This window comes from Pseudophryne corroboree, chromosome 5 (genome assembly GCF_028390025.1).
Source record: "Pseudophryne corroboree isolate aPseCor3 chromosome 5, aPseCor3.hap2, whole genome shotgun sequence".
Lineage (NCBI taxonomy): Eukaryota > Metazoa > Chordata > Amphibia > Anura > Myobatrachidae > Pseudophryne > Pseudophryne corroboree.
This window is the reverse complement of record NC_086448.1, coordinates 303710010-303732448: the sequence shown is the minus strand read 5'-3', so window position 1 is coordinate 303732448 and position 22439 is coordinate 303710010. Positions and strand designations below refer to the sequence as shown.

Here is a 22439-nt window from a genome sequence, read left to right as displayed (position 1 = left end):
CACAGTCATGATAACCATCAGTGATACCACTATGCTAAGACAGCCACTGAGACAGGTGACTAACACCTGCAGTGACATAGTGATGTCGCTCATTGTCATTTATTTTAATAGTGCTGTTTGTCCCAACTCTATCGCTAATTGTAATGATTTTCTTTCTTTTAGAGAGCTGTGTTGAAATCTGAAATGTGCTTTTCTTTGTGTGCGTCGGAGACACTGAGCAAATATTTTTCTATATTCACATTTCTACTTAATGTAGGGATCATCTTAAAAAAGTAGTTTTTAAACTACAGGCATCATTTGACTTTATCATGGAGATTTCACACATGCCCAGTAGTGGTTTTCAAAAGCGACACCTGGTGAACGAAGACCAATATTGCACCCGCCGGAGACTCAGTTCATTTCACTGTGACTGAATATGCCACGCTACAACAAGGCGCAGGCAAACGTAATGCAACTATTTTTTCGCACTACATGCCACATGGATGATAGATGAGCGTGGCTACATCTGTATGTGCACTGCCCAAAAGAATGGCCAATACATTGTAAACAGTTAATAAATATTGTGATATATTGCTAAGATTGTAATAATAATATTTAGTTATATGTGTAACCTGTGAGTGTATGTGGGTTTGAGTGTGGGTGACAAATTGTATGGTTCAGGACCCGTGTCCTTTAGAAATAAGTTAGAATCAGGTATCAGCACCAGAGTGAGTTAACAGTGTTACATTACCTAGTGCAGTTCTCCTCCTTCCAGATGTGATAATTATTATATTTAATAAGAGGATGGTGTCATGGACATATTGTAATGTACAGTATGTGGCATGTAATGTGACAAACCTGATAAAATGTTTGCGCAACAAAATAAAAAAAAAGAAAGAAGAGGGTAATAGGAGGATTGAGGCATTCCCTCAAGTAATATATTGTTAGGGAGACATGCATCTAGAGGTAAAGATAGTTTAATTACCTACTGAATTGTCCCCAAGTCAGCTTCAGTAACAGAGTATCAATTGAGAGACTTGGGTGGAGGCACTAATTAACGGGTTCACTACGATATGCCGGCGGTCGGGCTCCCGGCGACCAGCATACCGGCGCCGGGAGCCCGACCGCCGGCTTACCGACAGTGTGGCGAGCGCAAATGAGCCCCTTGCGGGCTCGCTGCGCTCGCCACGCTACGGGCATGGTGGCGTGCTACGCGCGCCACACTATTTTATTCTCCCTCCAGGGGGGTCGTGGACCCCCACGAGGGAGAATAAGTGTCGGTATGCAGGCTGTCGGGCTCCCGGCGCCGGTATGCTGGTCGCCGGGAGCCCGACCGCCGGCATACTGAAGACCACCCCTAATTAACATGTGGATGAGATCAATAAATATACTTCGCACAGTGCTATAACATATATTTGGGGGGGGGGGGAATAGAATGGGGAAGAGGAGAAATTAAAAGTAGGAGGAGCGTGAAGGAATGAATTAGAGGAGGCGGCTTGGCAGCCATTTTAGTGACATTCAGGACTTACTAATAGTAAAACTATCAATGCTGCGCCAGGGATAATATACTAATGTAGCAGGCGACCAATAAACAATACATGTCTTCTTGTTTTATTTGCCATCTTCTTATTTAAATAAAGACAGGCTATACTGTTAATGTGAATAAGTGGCACTACTGAGTGGCATAATGTGTATAAGGGGCTCTACAGTATGGCATAACGTGTATAAAGGACTCTACTGTGTGGCATAACGTGTATAAGGGGCACTACTGTGTGATGTGAAAAACGGTCACTACTGTGTGGTGTAATGTAAATAACAGTTACTATTGTGCGGTGGAATGTGAATTGATATTGTTATGCTGTCACACTCCTATAGTTTTGTGCTATCCTTGCTTAATAAATGTGTGTGTGTGTACTGCTCTCTCTGGCACAGGGCACCGAAATGTCTAGTGACAGCTCTGCCTGCCCATGTTTCCTGCTTCCAGCAAACCAACTTCAAGAATTGAGTGTTCACTTGCAGGTGCCATCGTAATGACATAGGCCCTCATTCCAAATTGATCGCACGAAGCTGCTTTTTGCAGCACATGCAATCTACTATACTCCGCCTATGGGGGTGGGTTTTCCCCCATAGCAAGGCTGCGTTCGCTTGTGCAGCCCTGCTATGAGGAATTAATGTGTGCAGTTTGTAAGTAGGGCTAGACATACTTACCAGCTACGACGTTTTCAGCCTGTTCGGTCCTGGGTCTAACGTCAAACACCCGACCTGGACACGCCTCTGTTTCTTCAAACACGCCTGCGTTTTTCTTACAACTACCTGAAAACGGCTCCGGATGCTGTGTTGCTGCCCAGGAACGCCCACCGCCAGTCAATCTTCAAGCGATCGCTGCTGCAATCGCTTTCTTTTTTCCCTTCATCGTTACCAGAACGACGCGCGCGTGCATTAGGGCCCCCGGTCGCAGCTGTGCGAACGAAAGCATGCTGTGATCGGGTCGGAATGACCCCTCTAAATAACTGTTATTTACTTTACCTGTCAATAGCTTTAATGCTATGGCTGATTGGTTTATGTATGTGCTAAGATTACTGTTGAACACATTCCAGGTAGCAATATCATATTCACTAGTTACATTTTTTTTCTGTATTGCCATTGATTTATTTTTACTGTAACATAAAAAAAGGTATGGCATTTGATGAAAGGCTTGCAGGTGGGTGGTCATGAAGGATGTGATGGTTTTTTCCCCCCTATTATTTAACTCTCCTTTTCTTTTTGTAATTGTTTCTATCATCTCTTCACATAGGTGTGCGCAGGGGGGGTGCCTGGTGCGCACAGGCACCCCCTAATGTCTGGCACCCCGATCTCACATGCCTGATGCAGCGATCACCGAGCAGGCTGATTACTGTCCCCTCTGCATTGCACCCTGTCAGGACTGCATTACTCACCGGACGCCTGGGTTAATCAAGGGTGCCACTGCCACCGGCTTTCAAACTCCTGGCTCCACCTCTATGTACAAAACAGCGTGATGTGACGTAATGACATCATGCTGCTCGCACGCCCACCCATCACACCAGCCACATACACACCTCTCTCCTTCTATTCTATGCCAACGCCAGCCACTAATGAGGAGCAGCATGCAGCCAGCGTTCCTCTTAGGAAGACAAATTCAATACTGGCAGGGGGTCGGCAGCAGCATTGTCACGTCACTTGTTTTTCCAGCAGCAGCAGCACTAGTCTGCGACTGTCAGTGTCAGTGACTGACTTGTAAGTAAGCTGCTGCAGCTTGCAGGGGAAAGAGAGGGGGAGCCAGACCAGGCTGAGTAGGAGCAGTGTAATTGCCATCAGGGGTGTTTGTTTGGAGCACACCACAACATCTGACAATGTATCTGCTTTATTAGGATTGGTACAAGGGTGGATATTTTATATGCGTTGACCATCAATAGATGGTGCTAGACACGCCCAAAAGGCGGTGCTAGACATACCCCTCCAGCGGTGCACCCCCTAATAAAATGTGTTGCGCACACCAGTGTCTCTTCACATCCTCTTTCCTCCATCAACACCACCTTGCACCTCAGTACTGAAATAAAGGCCAAATAGGCCTGCAGTTGAAAAGGATCCAGGGCCTATTGTCAGAAGCAGAGAAGATGTGCCTAGTTCCTTGTGGGCGTGTAAATCATACCCTCAGTAAATATAGCAGACTCCCCATTGGCTGTCTCTCTTGTATTTCGTCCACTTCCTAGTAAAGTGAACAGATTGGGGAGCACAATGCATAGATTTGCAGGTCCCTTGGAGGGGGCTGTGATTCTATGAGAATCCCTCTTTATAAACACGATTTGCGGCATGATGGCACAAGGGGGAGGGACTAATGACAATATGTGTCCGGCCCACTCCCATCAGTGATTGTTTGCAACTCCGGGAGAAAATAAAAGTAGATAAATATGGTGCAAACCACTACATAAGTAGAAAAATGATATGGCCAGCTGGTTATCATCATACTGTCATGATGATGGTCTTATTTTTATGGGAAAGGCTGTAGTCCCATCCGCCCCACTATTAATCTGACCCTGTTGCTCTTTTACACCTCCTCTTCTCCACAACCTCCAGCACCACAACCTTGTGAGTATAGGAAGGTGGGAGGTAGGCCTTGGGAAAGTTGCCAAGTCTGGGGATAGAATAGCAGCAGCAGTATGTCTATGGTGAAAATATGTGCAATAACAATCTGCAGCATACAAGATTATTTCATCTAATGAAAGGGTGTATAACAATACATTTATTGTGTCAATCCCAACTTTTTCTTCAATGCAATGAATGCTTACAGCCCACAGGCTGCAAAGTACTTTTCAATATTTTGTTTGTATGCTATGGCTATTTTGGTCTTAATGATGGCAATTGGTATAGAACAACATATGACTCTATTCAGTATTTAAATATACTGCTTTATAATCCATTACAAATTTCTCCTTGAATTGCTCTTGTATACAAATAAGCAATAAACCACATATTGTATCAGAAAACAAGTCACAAAGCAGCTAATGAGGAAAACAAAGGACCACAATATCTTTATGAACCATAGGAAAACAAAACAATAATTATAGTCAAGATTGATGTATCAAGTAAATAAAAAAGGAATATATTTGCCTTAATATATACAGATCACAGAACATATGGTACCATAAACATTAAGACAAAGAATACATTAAAATAATAAATCATATCTTACAGTTGTTCACAGAGGCCTTGAAATAAATATATTGCATAAAGAATGACCATGGGAAATACAATAGTCTAATTAAATAAATATATACACGGCAATACAAATAAAGATTGAGGGACACATTAGAATATAAATGATGATAAAGATAAGAAAAAAATTCTAAGATTGAACATTGCAAATATAAATGCAAAGCAATAAGCAAGAGAGCTATCTTCTGGAGAATGTGGAGACAGAAAATATTTTGTACTGTTCACAAATGAAAGACAAGTGCTGAGGACAAGTGGAACTCAATAACTTAAAGGTTATTTCACACTAAATACAGTGGGGCTGATTTAGAGTTAGAGGCAAAGCAACAATAGCAAGTAACTTTGTACAACTGGAGAAACCATGGCCCTCATTCCGAGTTGATCGGTCGCAAGGCGAATTTAGCAGAGTTACACACGCTAAGCCGCCGCCTACTGGGAGTGAATCTTAGCTTCTTAAAATTGCGACCGATGTATTCGCAATATTGCGATTACTAACTACTTAGCAGTTTCAGAGTAGCTTCAGACTTACTCTGCCTGTGCGATCAGTTCAGTGCTTGTCGTTCCTGGTTGACGTCACAAACACACCCAGCGTTCGCCCAGGCACTCCCACCGTTTCTCCGGCCACTCCTGCGTTTTTTCCGGAAACGGTAGCGTTTTCAGCCACACGCCCCTGAAACGCCGTGTTTCCGCCCAGTAACACCCATTTCCTGTCAATCACATTACGTTCGCCGGAGCGAAGAAAAAGCCGTGAGTAAAAATACTTTCTTCATAGTAAAGTTACTTGGCGCAGTCGCAGTGCGAACATTGCGCATGCGTACTAAGCGGATTTTCATTGCGATGCGATGAAAAATACCGAGCGAACAACTCGGAATGAGGGCCCATGTTGTAATGTGAGGGTAGAAAATATATAGCCTATATATATATATATATATATATATATATATATATAGTTAGATGTTTTTGCATGCAGGGTAAATACTGCCTGCTTTTGCATGTAGCCCACAAATGCTGGACAGCTTTAATTTGAAACTGCATTTTCGATTTGAGTTTGGAGATGCCTCTCTGCACATTTTAGAACTGACCCATGTGCTGTGCAACAAGGTTTTATCACGTTGCAAAGTTACTTGTTCTTTCTTTTACTTTGCTCCACAATCAGAAAAGACCCCTACATGTTTCCCCATCATATCTACACTTACAGTTCACATGTCACCACTATAGATCTGAGGTGCATTTGTGTGCGCTGAACAATACACATCAGAATACAGCCAGTCCATTCACTGGACAAATATTTATTAAAAAAATGCACCTCATCGATTTACCTGGAACTGGGTGACATCATTGAGACAGGATCTGTCATACGTTCCAAGTGAACCAGTCAATAAATATATATTGGTTTAGTCTACAAAGTAACTGCCTTCACTGTAATTGGGCAAAAGGTACCCTTCAAAAGACTGTCATTTTATAAATGCACTGCCAATATCATTGCAATTTCCTATTTTCACTAAGAACAGTTTTATTATCTGAAAATAGGGTGTATATGCAGTACATGTAAATGATTGCTCAATGAAAGCTATATTATACTGATGGCCAACACTATCAATATTGTTATTGTTAGAAGATTGTCCATTTGGAGTAAATGGGACTAAATAGTTGTTTTTAGGTTTTGTTAGTGGATTGTTACTATTATTTGGAGAACAAGAAAATAAAATTCCATTTCACTCCTTATTAGTTTTGGAGCAGAGCTCCTCACATTAAAAGGCAATGTTACAGTGCAAAAAGTATACCACATCACTGTGCATTTCTCTTTGCGCAATTGTACCTATTTGTCCACCTGGATCACTACGAGGTGCACACCCACATTACATTTTGAGAACTAAAATATTCCCATATAAATTTTTTTTTGATGAGTGGCAGGTCCAACTGGAACAATGGGATGTAGTTATGCGACTGGCGGTCAGAAGACCGCTGGTCACAATACCGATGCCAGGATCCCACCCCCTCACAATCCTGATAGTCGGCATGCCGACTTAACAGGGACTATTTCAACTCACGGGTGTCCACGACACCAGAGCTGGCCCTAACCAATATGATGCCCTAGGCAAGATTTTGGCTGGTGCTCCCTAGCACCACCACTGGTTCCGCCTCCGAACTTGCACCTCTTTCCCAGCACCATCACCTCTCACCCATAGCAGTCCTTATTTTGGTGTTTGTACCCCCTATATTTTAAATAGGAACAGTTCGCACATTTGGTGCACGGCCCAAAAAGGGGTGTGTTTTTGCTGGCAAGAGGCATGGCCACACAATAGTAACCCCAATTCCAATTACGCCACACAGTACTGCAACTTTATTCACATTTGAACATGTGATAGTGTCCATAATTCATATTACATCCCACAGTAGTATCACTTTACCTTAACCGTTACTCCTCACAGTAGAGCCCCTTATTCACATTGCATCACACTGAATTGCTCCTTATTCACATTACGCCACACCATATTGCTCTTTATTCACATTAGATGACACAGTAGTGCCCTTTCTATACGCAACGCCACATAGTAGAGCACCTTATACACATAATGCCACACATTAGTAATGCATTTATACACATAATTCCACACAGTAATGCACCTTACACATATGAGACACATTATTAATGTCCTTCTAAACTTAATGCACCTTACACATTATGACAACCTTTATTAATGCCCTTTTACACATAAAGGGGTATATGCAATTGCGGTCGAATTCCCGAAATTGTCGAATTTCGGGTCATTTTCGACCAAAAAAAAAAATCGCCTATGCAATTCAGTGCTTTCCGACCAAAAAACGGACTTTCAAAATTCGACTTTTTGAAATTCGAATTTTTGCAAATTCGACTTTTCTGCAATGATACAAGTGCTGCAATTCGACCAAAGCATATTCAATTCAAGTTTTGAAATTCGACAGCAGTGCTTTTAGACAGCAAATTCGTCATTTTCAATCCGCCACACTTTGGAGGGTGAAAACAAATAAAAAAAATTTAAACATGTTTTTTTTTGTGTTTTTTTGGGGGGGAATAGCAGATCTATTTATATTAGAAGGGATTAGGTACTTTTTTTTTATTTTTGGAGGCACAAATATTATTTATATATTTTTTAAAATATAATTTTTTTTTTTTTATGCTGGAACGGTGAAATCATAAAAAAAAATGGCGTGGGGTCCAGTCTTCGAGCTGGTCCTGGTTCTAAAAATGCGGGGGAAAAATTGACATGGGATCCCCCGTATTTTTAAAACCAGCACCGGGCTCTGCGCCTGGTGCTGGTGCCAAAAATACGGGGGACAAAAAGAGTAGGGGTCCCCCGTATTTTTAACACCAGCATCGGGCTCCACTAGCTGGACAGATAATGCCACAGCCGGGGGTCACTTTTATGCCGTGCCCTGCGGCCGTGGCATTAAATATCCAACTAGTCACCCCTGGCCGGGGTACCCTGGGGGAGTGGGGACCCCTTCAATCAAGGGGTTCCCCCCCCACCAGCCACCCAAGGGCCAGGGGTGAAGCCCGAGGCTGTCCCCCCCCATCCAATGGGCTGCGGATGGGGGGGCTGATAGCCTTTTGTGATAATAAAAAGATATTGTTTTTTCCAGTAGTACTACAAGTCCCAGCAAGCCTCCCCCGCAAGCTGGTACTTGGAGAACCACAAGTACCAGCATGCGGGAGAAAAACGGGCCCGCTGGTACCTGTAGTACTACTGGGAAAAAAATACCCAAATAAAAACAGGACACACACACCGTCGACAGTAAAACTTTATTTCATACGTCGACACACACATACTTACCTATGTTCACACGCCGACATCGGTCCTCTTCTCCATGTAGAATCCACGGATACCTGAAAAGAAAAGATCAATATACTCACCCCAGCCATGGTCCAGAGATAAATCCACGTACTTGGCAAAAAAACAAAGCGAACACCCGCTCCATGCCGGACTGAAAGGGGTCCCATGCTGACACATGGGACACCTTTCCACGAATGAGACCTGTCAGTGACAGCTGTCACAGAAAGGTCTCTAAGCCAATCAGGAAGCGCAACTTCGTTGCGCTCACCTGATTGGCTGTGCGCTGTCTGTACTGTGACAGCACATCGCAAAGCCGCTCCATTACTTTCAATGGTGGGAACTTAGCGGCTAGCGGTAAGGTCACCCGCCGGTCAGCGGCTGACCCCACCGCTACCCGCAAAGTTCCCACCATTGAAAGTAATGGAGCGGCTTTGCGATGTGCTGTCACAGTACAGACAGCGCACAGCCAATCAGGTGAGCGCCACGGAAGTAGCGCTTCCTGATTGGCTGAAGTGACGTCAGTGACAGGAGTCACGTGATGTCCCGGCATTCGGTAGAAAGGGGTCTGATGTGAAAGCATTGGACCCCTTTCTAGTCCGGTATGGAGCGGGTATTTGCGTGTTCTTTTTTTTTTACAAGTACGTGGATTTATCTCTCTGGACGTGGATTTATCTCTGGACGCTGGAAGGTGAGTATCATTTTTTAACAGGTACCCTCGGATCGTCGGAGACCGTGGCAGTCGGCGTGTCAACATAGGTAAGTATGTGTGTGTCGGTAGTGTGTAATAAAGTTTTACTGTGTGTGTCCTGTTTTTTTTGGGGTATTTTTTTCCCAGTAGTACTACAGGTACCAGCGGGCCCGTTTTTCTCCCGCATGCTGGTACTTGTGGTTCTCCAAGTACCAGCTTGTGGGGGAGGCTTGCTGGGACTTGTAGTACTACTGGAAAAACAATATCTTTTTATTATCACAAAAGGCTATCAGCCCCCCCATCCGCAGCCCATTGGATGGGGGGGGACAGCCTCGGGCTTCACCCCTGGCCCTTGGGTGGCTGGGGGGGGACCCCTTGATTGAAGGGGTCCCCACTCCCCCAGGGTACCCCGGCTAGGGGTGACTAGTTGGATATTTAATGCCACGGCCGCAGGGCACGGCATAAAAGTGACCCCCGGCTGTGGCATTATCTGTCCAGCTAGTGGAGCCCGATGCTGGTGTTAAAAATACGGGGGACCCCTACTCTTTTTGTCCCCCGTATTTTTGGCACCAGCACCAGGCGCAGAGCCCGGTGCTGGTTTTAAAAATACGGGGGATCCCCTGTCAATTTTTTCCCCGCATTTTTAGAACCAGGACCAGCTCGATGAGCCCGAGGCTGGTTATGCTTTGGAGGGGGGACCCCACGCCATTTTTTTTCCGGGTTTTTCACGATTTTACCGTTTTTTAAAATCGCGGCAAAATCCGCCAAATCGGCCGATTTTCGCCCGCGACTCTGGCGAATCCGTTTTTCATTGAATATGGTGAATTCCGGAAGCCACCTTCCGGGATTCACCTGTCGAATTGAGTCGAATTAAAAAACGGCGAAAATTGCCGCGAATTCGACCGCAATTGCATATACCCCAATGTCCCTTACACATATGCCGTACATCATTAATGCCCTTATACACATGACACATATAGTGCCCCCTACATATTTGCTGCACATTATTAGTGCCCCTATACACATAATGACACATACAGTAGTACCCTGTTACACATATGCCGCACATTATTAATGCCCTTATACACATGACACACATAGTGTCCCCTACACATATGTTGCACATTATTAATGCATTTTTACATGACACACATAATGTTCCTTACACATATTCCGAACACTACTGCACAAACAACCCACTCACATGCACACAGCACTCACACTGCCACTAACACTGTGACCTCTGCCTCTGCTTGGATACAGATATGTCCTCATAAATCTTGCCTCAATGCTAACGTCGGGCACCTTTTTTTATGAAAATGCATCTTATTTGCATTGCTATGTGGCTAGGATGCCTATATACTGTGTGAGACTGTGGCTGTATCTGCATATGAAATGCTACACACACACACACACACAGAATATAGGCATGCCGCATATCATTTTAATCAGCAGAAGCTGCTAATGCCCCTATGCATATCAAATGCCCTAGGCAATTGCCTAGTTTGCCTATGCTTATGGCGTCTCTGCACGACACCCATAGAGCGGGAATAGAAATTGTGGCGAGCCCGCAAGGGGCTTCGTTATGCTCATAAATATGTGGTTTTGCAACAAGCACTGTAATTTTCAGGTAACAATAAAAAAATTGAGAAAAATCACTGAAATGTAGAGGGCAGCTACAGTAATTATCGGAACTAATGATTTCATAAAACAGGTGGCATGTTAGGAGGGATGTATATTGTGAACTGGTAACCATGTCTAATATGTAAGAGTACACAATTAGCAGTTATTGTACAAATATGGACGTGCAGTCAGGGTAGGCAGGGAAGGCAGAGCCTCACCTGTCATACTACACTGAAAAAAACAGATTTTCCCACTAAGCTATATTACATTTACAGTACTGTATATATAACACAGTCTGTGTTAGAAAGTATACAAATCTGCTTTTTTTTCCATTAGAGTATGACAGGGAGAGAATATGTGAGGCAGCGATATATATGCCTCCCCTCTCGATCAGAAACTGCCTGGAGCTGCTGGGGGCAGGGCTATGCCGCAGTTAATAATACTGTATTGAATAAAGCATAGTTGGAGGTATGCCTCACTGTGGGGGCCGTGCCTACATTCTCATGTGAGCGGAGAGACCGCAAATAAAGCAGCGGTAGTGGGTGACAGACCGTTCCCCAGCCAGACCCAGAAGCTGTACCTGATTCAGCGTTGCAGCGTCTTCCTGTCTCACACAGCTAAACCTCCGCTTGTTGAGTCCAGCAAAGAAGGTAAGCAGCCGCTGCCATCGCTCAGACCCCACCTCCCCTCCCCGATATACACATAGACACACTAACATTATATGTTGATAGTTGGAGGGCCGGGGGGAGAGGGGGGGGGGGTCTTGGTGCAGGGTGCTGGGCAGGTGGAGGTCGGGAAGAGGATGGGGGAAGGGGAGGGTTTGGTGGCGCGCTTCTATAATATATGCAGTGCCTCCCCGGGTTTTTACCCCACCGCACGTCTCTATAGTCAAACAAATGGGACTGCAACCTGATGTTTTCAGGTAAGTTTTCAAAAATGAATGTAAAGAATGCTTTAGACCACTTACATGTATTCACTGATATTGCAATTGGAAGTGCCAACAATATATAAGCACTACATGTTTGCATATGCGGTTAGTAAGCATTTTATATGCTACTAACTGTTCTACCCGTTTTTCACACAGGAGTTTCTGATTTTCATGGTTGTAAATATAAATGAGCGTTAAAAATTTGGTTAATCTATAGAGCTGTAAATCTGAGACGTCTTAATGAAGGTAAATATTAATCCATGGTTCTTGGCATTACCCGAGAAGCACCTGTAGCAGATGCAGTAAAAAGTGACAGGACCATTTTTGTAGTTTATTAAACTCTACGCACTGGAGGTGCAATCCAAATTTTTGTCCGTTTGGGTGTTCATGTTCACGCAACGCAAACCATGCATCGGTAATGACATCATTATGTCAGCCCCCTTTTCATCCCCTAAGGGGAGGTTTATTAACGTTCTAATTAGGTAGTTTTCCTATTTCCCATCTGAAGAATACCTGAGAGACGAAACGCGTTGGAACTTTCCCTAGAGATCTCCTGCTGAATCAGTTAAGACTCTTAGGGGTATATGCAATTGCGGTCGAATTCCCGAAATTGTCGAATTTCGGGACTTTTTCGCCCAAAAAAAAAAATCGTCAATGCAATTCAGTTCTTTCCGTCCAAAAAACGGACTTTCAAAATTCGACTTTTTGAAATTCGACTTTTGTCAAATTCGACTTTTCTGCAATGATACAAGTGCTGCAATTCGACCAAAGTATATTCAATTGAAGTTTGGAAATTCGACAACAGTGCTTTTAGACAGTAAATTCGACATTTTCAATCCGCCACACTTTGGTGGGTGAAACTAATAAAAAAAATTTAAAACATGTTTTTTTTATTGATAATAGCATATCTATTTATATTAGAAGGGATTAGGTTAGGTACTTGGTTTGTCTTTTTTGGAGGCACAAGTATTATTTATATATTTTTTAAAATAATATTTTTTTTATTTATTTTTTAGATGGAATGGTAAAATTCAGAAAAAAAATGGCGTGGGGTCCCCCCTCCAAAGCATAACCAGCCTCGGGCTCTTCGAGCTGGTCCTGGTTCTAAAAATGCGGGGGGGGGGGGGGGGAATTGACAGGGGTTCCCCCGTATTTTTAAAACCAGCACCGGGCTCTGCGCCTAGTGCTGGTGCAAAAAATACGGGGGACAAAAAGAGTAGGGGTCCCCCGTATTTTATACACCAGCATCGGGCTCCACTAGCTGGACAGATAATGCCACAGCCGGGGGTCACTTTTATACAGTGCCTTGCGGCCGTGGCATTAAATATCCAACTAGTCACCCCTGGCCGGGGTACCCTGGGGGAGTGGGGACCCCTTCAATCAAGGGGTCACCCCCACAGCCACCCCACCCAAGGGCCAGGGGTGAAGCCCGAGGCTGTCCCCCCCATCCAAGGGCTGCAGATGGGGGGCTGATAGCCTTGTCAAAATTGAAAGAATATTGTTTTTTCCAGTAGTACTACAAGTCCCAGCAAGCCTCCCCCGTAAGCTGGTACTTGGAGAACCACAAGTACCAGCATGCGGGAGAAAAACGGGCCCGCTGGTACCTGTAGTACTACTGGGAAAAAATACCCAAATAAAAACAGGAGAGACACACCGTGACAAGTACAACTTTATTACACACTGCCGACACACACATACTTACCTATGTTGACACGAAGCAGTCGGTCCTCTTCTCCAAGTAGAATCCACGGGTACCTGAAAATAAAAGAAAATTATACTCACCTCAATCCAGTGTCCAGATATAAATCCTCGTACTTGGCAAAACAAATAAACGAACACCCGACCAGCGGACTGAAAGGGGTCCCATGTTGACACATGAGACCCCTTTCCACGAATGCAGACACCCCCGTGACAGCTGTCACAGAAGTGTCTCTTCAGCCAATCAGCGAGTGCAACGTCCTTGCACTCTGCTGATTGGCTCTGTGTGCGTCTGAGCTCAGACAGCGCATCCCAAAGCCTCTCCATTATATTCAATGGTGGGAACTTTGCGTCAGCGGTGAGGTCACCCGCGGTCAGCGGCTGACCGCGAGTAACCCCACCGCTACCCGCAAAGTTCCCACCATTGAAAGTAATGGAGAGGCTTTGCGATGCGCTGTCTGAGGTCACACGCGCACAGCCAATCAGGTGAGCGCCACGGAAGTAGCGCTTCCTGATTGGCTGAAGGGACCTCAGTGACAGGAGTCACGTGGTGTCCCGGCATTCGGGGAAAGGGGTCTGATGTGTAAACATGGGACCCCTTTCAGTCCGCTGGTACGCGTGTTCGTTTTCTTTTTTTAACAAGTACGTGGATTATCTCCCGGACACTGGATTGAGGTGAGTCTAATTTTTTTCACAGGTACCCCGGATCGTCGGAGACTGTGGCAGTCGGCGGGTCAACATAGGTAAGTATGTGTGTGTCGGCAGTGTGTAATAAAGTTGTACTTGTCACGGTGTGTCTCCTGTTTTTATTTGGGTATTTTTTTTCCAGTAGAACTACAGGTACCAGCGGGCCCGTTTTTCTCCCGCATGCTGGTACTTGTGGTTCTCCAAGTACCAGCTTGCGGGGGAGGCTTGCTGGGACTTGTAGTACTACTGAAAAAAAACAATATTCTGTAATTTTACTCAAGGCTATCAGCCTCCCATCCGCAGCCCATGGATGGGGGGGGGGGGACAGCCTCGGGCTTCACCCCTGGCCCTTGGGTGGCTGGGGGGGTGACCCCTTGATTGAAGGGGTCCCCACTCCCCCAGGGTACCCCGGCCAGGGGTGACTAGTTGGATATTTCATGCCACGGCCGCAGGGCGCTGTATAAAAGTGACCCCCGGCTGTGGCATTATCTGTCCAGCTAGTGGAGCCCGATGCTGGTGTAAAAAATATGGAGGACCCCTACGCTTTTTGTCCACCATATTTTTTGCACCAGCACCAGGCGCAGAGCCCGGTGCTGGTTTTAAAAATACGGGGGATCCCCTGTCATTTCCCCCCCCACATTTTTAGAACCAGGACCAGCTCGAAGAGCCCGAGGCTGGTTATGCTTTGGAGGGGGGACCCCACGCCATTTTTTTCCGGGTTTTTCCCCGTTTTTAAATCGCTGCAAAATCCGGCAAATCGGCCGTTTTTCGCCCGCGGGACTGTCGAATCCGTTTTTCATTGAATATGGTGAATTTCGGAAGCCACCTGACGGAATTCACCTGTCGAATTGTGTCGAATTAAAAAACGGCGATAATTTGCCGCGATTCGCCGCTAATTGCATATACCCCTTAAACTTTATATTGTATATTTCCTCTCCTGGGATTTTTTTTTTTTTGCATTCTGGAATAAGCATTTTAAGTAAGGGCTATATATAATATATTGTGCACTGATTTTTTATAGACCTTTTTTAATATATATATACAATTTTTTTATTTTATATAGTATTGTCAAATAAAATACTTTTAATCCAGAATATACACACTTTTTATGTGGTAATTGATACTGTAATTATCATACCGTTGGTTGCTAGAACCCCTATCCAGTATATATATATATATATATATATATATATATACACACACACACACACACACACACACACACACACAGTTAATATACAATCAATGTATTCAGATTTATTTGTCAATACTTTGGGAAATAAAGCAATATTGAGCTTTCCATAGCCCACTCATTGCAATGGTGTTTCCAGCTGAGAGCACTACATGTACTATAAAACACCACTGAAAGCAAGCTTGAGGTACCAATTTCATAATGGAAAACAGCATGAGGAAGCCTCTTCGGAGCAGTCAAAAAACTAGTTATGGTATTCCGCACAAAAATTGTACTATGTTTGAATTCAATACAATAGACTTTAGAACCAACCCCCCTTTATTGTGATTGTCACAGCACACTGACTCAGCCTGAGTTCAGATATGCCACCTGACAGAGGTGGGCAGTTGTGACGTGGGTTTTACTCAAGCTGCTACCATGCAGAGTATTGAATAGCATTCTTGTGATTGCCAGAAACTAAAATAACAGTTGAAAAGTCCACAGTTATTACATAATTGTAGCATGGGCCTCTCACAGGCACGTGAATTCTTACAGCACAGAGATAATACTGATACTTTTTTTAGGATTTATTGAGAAAATAACTAGGGTTAAGTTACAAAGAAAGTTCCGAAGAAAAACAAAGGTAAATAAGCAAGACATACTATTATGAGATGCACACATTGATTTTAAGTAAATAAAAAGGAATAGAGTCAGAAAACCTAAATAATCTTACTGTGAGATTTTAGGGTGATCTGAGTGGGGGGAGACCACAGGAAACTGGGACCACTCCTTGCACAAACCTACTCCCTTGTAAAGTGAACAACCAACAGTGTGTGCTTCTAATTCATATAGTTCCACAGCCCACTTCCTACTGTAGCCCCCACCCTTATTCTGGCTGCAAGAGCTTCCTTTGCTCTCACAAGGCTGGTGTAGATGCAAATTAGGTCTCTCTAGGGACACTTATGTCATATAGTTCTCTGGCTTTAAGAAAAGTATTTTTTTACTACCCAGGAAGTAGGGCATTGGCCTCAAAGGGGCATGGCTCATTTGTTATACCTTTTGCAGGATACAGGATCCCCCACATCCTACAAGCAATTTATGGCAGACAAGAAATCCCTTATCAGCACTTTCCCCCTTTTCTTAAGAAGAACTTGTCCTGTCCTTTTAATGGGGATTTCCTGTCCTCTGAATGGGGATTTGTGATAAGGAAATTGTCATTTCCACATACCCCCTGCTGTGAAGAGCACATGTAAATTTCCTTAGACCACATGGCTGGGCTTGTGACCATGGCTAGTTAAATACAGGCTGGCATACAGTTTCAAAACTAACATTTCTATACAGAATTGTTGAACTATACACTTTGGGAGCACTATAATAATTCACATCATCATAGGCACAGTTTACCCAGGGGAACAGGATGCATCCAGTCATGACATGTGAATTTGAGGAATTGCTGTAATTCATGGCAATGCCACAGTGATCATCGTTGAACCAGTATCAATATTTGTTATAGTGCTACTGTAATAGCTTGTATGACATCAAATCAATGAATGAATGTAGTAATAGTTTCAAAATGCATAGGGTACTTAATGCGCCCACGATCACACAATAAAAAATGAATGGATCGCAGGTGTTAACATACGCGCACGCACGTGTGCATGCGCTCGCCATGCAAAACTTGTTGCATCCACAATGAGCATGGCTATATCTGTACTTGAAATTTTAAACAGTCATCCAGAACTATGGGGAAAGCACATCATGCTCCAAATATTCTGCTTCTCTTCCTTCTACATTGTCAAGTCACATTATTATGACCACCTCCTACATTTCACGTCGACAGCGCGTAGCCCATGAAGTACATCACGTGTCGTGCGCTGGCTTGGTGGGTATATAAGTTGTGTGGTTGGCCATCTGCACACATATCACTTGTTGCTGTCATGGGTAAAAGGGAGATTTATCAGAGCTGCCAAAAGGTATGATTATTGTCTTTTTGGCCAAGGGTGGCAGTATTTCTGAAACAGCGCAGTTTGTGAACGGTTCGCGTGATGCTGTGGTGAAGGTGCATTGGACTGGACAAATAGCACCATTGGCAATAACCAACGTGGAAACTACGGAGCACAACTTGCCATTGATGTGAGAGGTGAACGTCAGCTGCGAAGGTGTGTGACGGCCGACCAACATGCTATAGTGAAGCGATGATTTATTTTAATTTTAATCCTAATATTTTTTTTCTTTTACTTCTTTAGTTTAAGAGGAGATTGGTCACTAGATGCTAACCTACAGATATAGCCAGCCACATCCAGGCTGCGGCTGTTCGCACCCGTGACTAGTTTTCATGGGTAGCATGCACGTACATGGGCATGAGCGTACAGTCATACCCACGGCCCATAGACACTGCATTGTCTAGTCGCTGATATGTGTGTGCACGTGCATACACATCACAGCAACGATGAAGATGGCTACCTCTGTATTTAGAAACATTTATCATAAAAAAAAAAAATCTTCTCATCAAAAGCCCCAGTCTGTTTCCCACAGCACGGCTGCTGTACAAGAAGGATTGTTAGGTTGTCAAGGAGCATCTCACTCTACTACTGAAACCTACAGTAGCAAATCCTGAACAGATATTATGAACCACTTTATCGAGTCCTGTTTCAGTTTGGTAAGGAAAGTAAATTAATTTGTTTGGAAGAGCTTAATACGAGACCTAACTCTGAATATCGTAATTCAGTTGAGACATTTAAGGCATGTTTACAATGTACTTAGAATTTAGCATTTTGATTTTGTGACCGACATTAATTCCAAATTCGGGAGAAATGTCAGAAGCTTTTGTAGAGAAGTCTGTGGGGAGTGGAGCATTTAGGGACTAAAGGGTCTATTTACTAAGCCTTGGATGGAGATAAAATCCACGAAGATAAAGTACCAGCCAATCAACTCCTGTCATTTTTCAAACCCAGCCTGTGACATGACAGTCAGGAGCTGATTGGCTGGTACTTTATCTCCGTGGACTTTACCTCCATCCAAGACTTAGTAAATAGACCCCTAAAAAACATAGTTGTTCGCAATGGCACAGCTGCACGTCTTTGTACCTAGCGCCTGTGTGAAATTATACAAGTCACAGGAGGCGTCTTAAGTGAAAAGACACCCAGTGCAGGCTTCTGTTATCTGCTACCGCATCCGTAGATGCAACATCGGATCAACTGAGTGTAATCCTCATGTTACTCAGGATGTCCTGCAAAATCACGCTGCCGGGGCCAGTAAAGCTGTGTCCAACTGCGCAGCCATTGGCTTTGGCACACCCAGGAAATAATGCTGATACACCCATTTTCTGGATTGCTCTTGTTGCCTCCCAAATGGCAGCATCATGTGAATCATGCTGCGGCTTTTGGTGCACTGCGAGTGTCATTGCAGAAACAGATCTGCATATGTGCAGTGTGGCTCTTGTACTGATCAAAAGACATTGAAGATTTACGTAAATATATAAATCTCAGTATCTTGGAATTTTATTATAGGGTACAGACATCATGGACAGCACAAAGGGGAGTTTCATTTAATGGATTTAAATGTGTAAGACAAAAGGAAGCATATATTCCTAAATACAAAAAATCTATATACCTGTAGGTATCATACTGTAACTGGTGAATTTATTTTTGGTGTGTATAGAAAACAGAATGTTTGACAGCAGCAGTTCATGCGTACAGTGCATTAAAGTGATCAGCCAACTGACAATGTCTTCAGATAACACCCTGGGACAATTCCATATTAACAATATGAAGCATACGTAAGTTGAAAGCCAGAATATGTGGGAGGTACTTGTCTTCTCTGTACTTTGTGGTTAACAATAAATGTGATAATTATTGTTATATTATTATAATAAGTTATAATAGGTTGTACGTAGTTTGCCCTTAATGAAGGATCTATGAAATTATAATATTTAGGAATGTAGCTAGTTTGGAGCATTTCTGGGCATGAAAACTTTAATAATTATATTTCTCATAAAAACACACTGGCTCTATTATCTGTGTGTGCATTGTAATATGTAATTATCCTCCAAAGTGTTATATATTTTAAAATGATAATTGCTTATTCATATCAGAGATCTCTTATGTGTTATGCAAACGAATGCAGATTACCCCAGTCTTAATAATCCTCAATGGAGGCTGCAAAGTGGAACTACAGTATTTGTGAAGCTATGAAAAACTTAACTAAGCAGGTCTATCCTATAAAGCACTGCTGGAAAAGGTTCTTCTGACCGCTTCCCAACAGGCAGCACAAACCTTCCCTCTCCCGCTAACTAGCGCGACACTGGGACAGCACCTGTAGGTTCATTCTTTTCCCATTGCGATCAGCAAGAGGCAAAAGAACACTCAGTGAGATACAATCATCTATGGGATAGCCGATCTGTAGCACTGTTCTGATATACGGTTATTGAGAAATTGGTCCAAATATAATCTTTTATTTCTTATGCAAATGTAGATAAATAGGCCCCCAAGTGATCTGGTATCAAAGTCCAGATGCCATAGCGGACTGTATCAGGAGCAAGTTAAGTTCAGGGCAGGCAGAAGTGGAGTATATTTAAAAAAGCTAAAGCCAGCCCATGGGTAAATAAGCAGCCAAGGATGAGCTGGTTATATGCTAAAGTGTTAATAAAATAGTAGAAATTGCAAAGAGAGACCATAATTAGAAATCCTAATAATCAAAGAAGGGAAGAAGTGAGCTACTGGGTTTAAATTGCCCAGTGCTTCGTCTTAATGGCCACTGATTAGAAACAAGTGGATTGCTATGAGTGATTTAAAAATCCCTGGGAATAGTCTCTTTAGAACTGCAGTTCAATGAATAACTGTCTCGCGGCAGACAAGGTAAATTGGCCAGCAACACATAATCTGGGGTTTGAGGCCCCTGAGAATCAAGTCCTGACACAGAAATATAACATGGTATAATTACCTCAACTTTGTTTTTCTTTATTTTGTCTTGTAGGATTGAAAGGCACTTTGTGAAGTCTGTAAAGTCTTGGTCTGGTGTTTCAATTAGTTCACATCCCTATATTCATTAGAAAAGAAAAACCAAACAAAGTTAATGATTTTGAAACAGTACTATGAGACCGTGCGTAGAAAATATTGAGACAGTGAGTAGAAAATATTAAGTACAGTTCACACACTGGGGCTTTTATTGATATGGGTGTACACCAGTTTGCTTACGCCTATGTCCAAATGGAGATCTGACACTTGCGAAACAGCTGGAGTTCAGAACTATAAAATATACCTGTGAGTGCATGTAACACATGAGAGTATGTGAGAGCTGATGCAAATACACAATGCTACTGCTGCTGGGGATTATGGTTGCTTGCACTAACTAACCACTACTGATCGGCTGATTGCTTATTCACCCCTAAAATGGTAAGTGCTTTCTTTATTGATCGTGTGTATTTTGATATTATGGATCCATTTTACTACAAATTCCCTGCTACTACTGTACCTGCTGTATTATTTCATTTGCTGCAGGCTGATTAGGCTGCTGTGGTGCACATTATCTAAGTGCATATTCTCTAAGTGTAACTCAATTTTAAGCATCATTTCAGCATTACAACTGCATTATTAAAAAAAACAGTAGAAGAACATTCTAGCATCCATCTCTGCATTAGAAAGACAACAACTGCCCCTCTTTCCTGTGCCCTCTGGAATGTCAGATCTGTGTGTGACAAACTGCTCCCCACCCATGACCTTCTCATCTCCAAGACGCACCTCTCCTGTTGCACTACTCTGTTGTCTGTACTACTCTTCTCTTCCTTTAATCCCCCACTGTATACTATAGTTCTACTAATTGCACATCCTGCCAGCTGTAACCTCTGTAGTGTGCCTCAGATAGCTGTCTTGGTTGCTTCCTTGATGGGCAGGATGGGCAATGTGTGAAAATATCCATTCAGTGTGTATCAATTAGATATTTTCATTTACGTGTATATGTTGTAGTTCCATGTATTGCTTATCTCACAAATTGTAACCTATGTAGTGCGTCCAAGATGACTGTCTTGCTGGTACTCTTGTGGGGTGGGGGTTGTTGGGGTGAACATTTACAGGGAACTGGTAGGACCCTGCATCTCACTTTAGTACTCTGTAGCTCCCCTATTTTGGGTCATGTCCTCCTCTACCTACTAACCTATGTAGTGCGCCCAAGATGGCCGCATCACCTGGTACACTTGTGGGTAAAATAGATAATGCTTGATGCATATTACCCAAAATTGTTGCTGACAAAACAAATGCTAAGATGTTTTTGTGCTTAGAACTTGATTATGTGTAAGTAAATGTAATACATAAGTGTGGCTCCATCTGTGCCCACCGTGTCTGGGGCACGCCCGCGTCCATGATGCGCACTCGCCCCATTCACTTGAATGGGAGTGTCTCAGTGCGCTCTACGTCATGTTGGGAGCTCTCGTGTGCGACAGAGCCACCGCAGATGAGCACGGCTCCATCTGTATTTTGTGTGTGGCTTTTTAGGAATTACTTCTAGGACGCATGTGCACACAACTCTGCATGCTCGTAGCATTGACCAGTGCAAGTCCTAATGAGTACACAGTTAACTGCACTGCATACTTGTTCTAATAGAACTATTTATTAAAACATTGGACCTTATGCAGAACTATTAGCAAAAATAGCATATGTCCGATATGCAGAGCCCTGTACATCTTGAAATGTCCCAATCTGTACATATGTGCTTAGCGGGTTCGGCATGAAACACCAACGGTCAGGATGCCAGTGGTCACTTGACCGACTGCGGTATCCCAACAATGAGGATCCCGAAACTGGACAGGGGTAAGTATTTTACCCCTCTCCTGCCCCCTACCCTAACCCTTTGGCGGCTATGACTAACCCTTGGGGGGTGGCAGCTACGGCTGCTGCATATTCCTACCCATGGAGACTCTGTTCCAGAGTCTTTACTTTCACTGTGCGGCACCATCTTCCTGAAGTTGTCACTGGCAAGATGGCATGGCCTGAGTAGAATGGACCCGCTTCCCGAATCAAGGTAAGTATACTTGGGGATGGTGCAGGCGCACCCAGGAGCCTCCAGCAAGCCAAGCCCAGATAATTAGCACCCGCTCCCACCCCTTTCAGCGCCAGTGATGTCCTG

The 22439-nt window shown here is 43.6% G+C and overlaps 1 protein-coding gene across 7 annotated transcripts in view; it reads right to left on the bottom strand.

Moving 5' to 3' along the window:
* The window catches only part of TPK1 (thiamin pyrophosphokinase 1), a 1127731-nt gene that overhangs the window by 590094 nt on the left and 515198 nt on the right, over positions 1-22439 (bottom strand). For all 7 annotated transcript variants that reach the window (XM_063922440.1, XM_063922443.1, XM_063922447.1 and 4 more), the window contains one exon: positions 20262-20357. In XM_063922440.1, the coding sequence (XP_063778510.1) occupies positions 20262-20357 (96 nt within the window). The remainder of the gene's footprint in view (positions 1-20261; positions 20358-22439) is intronic.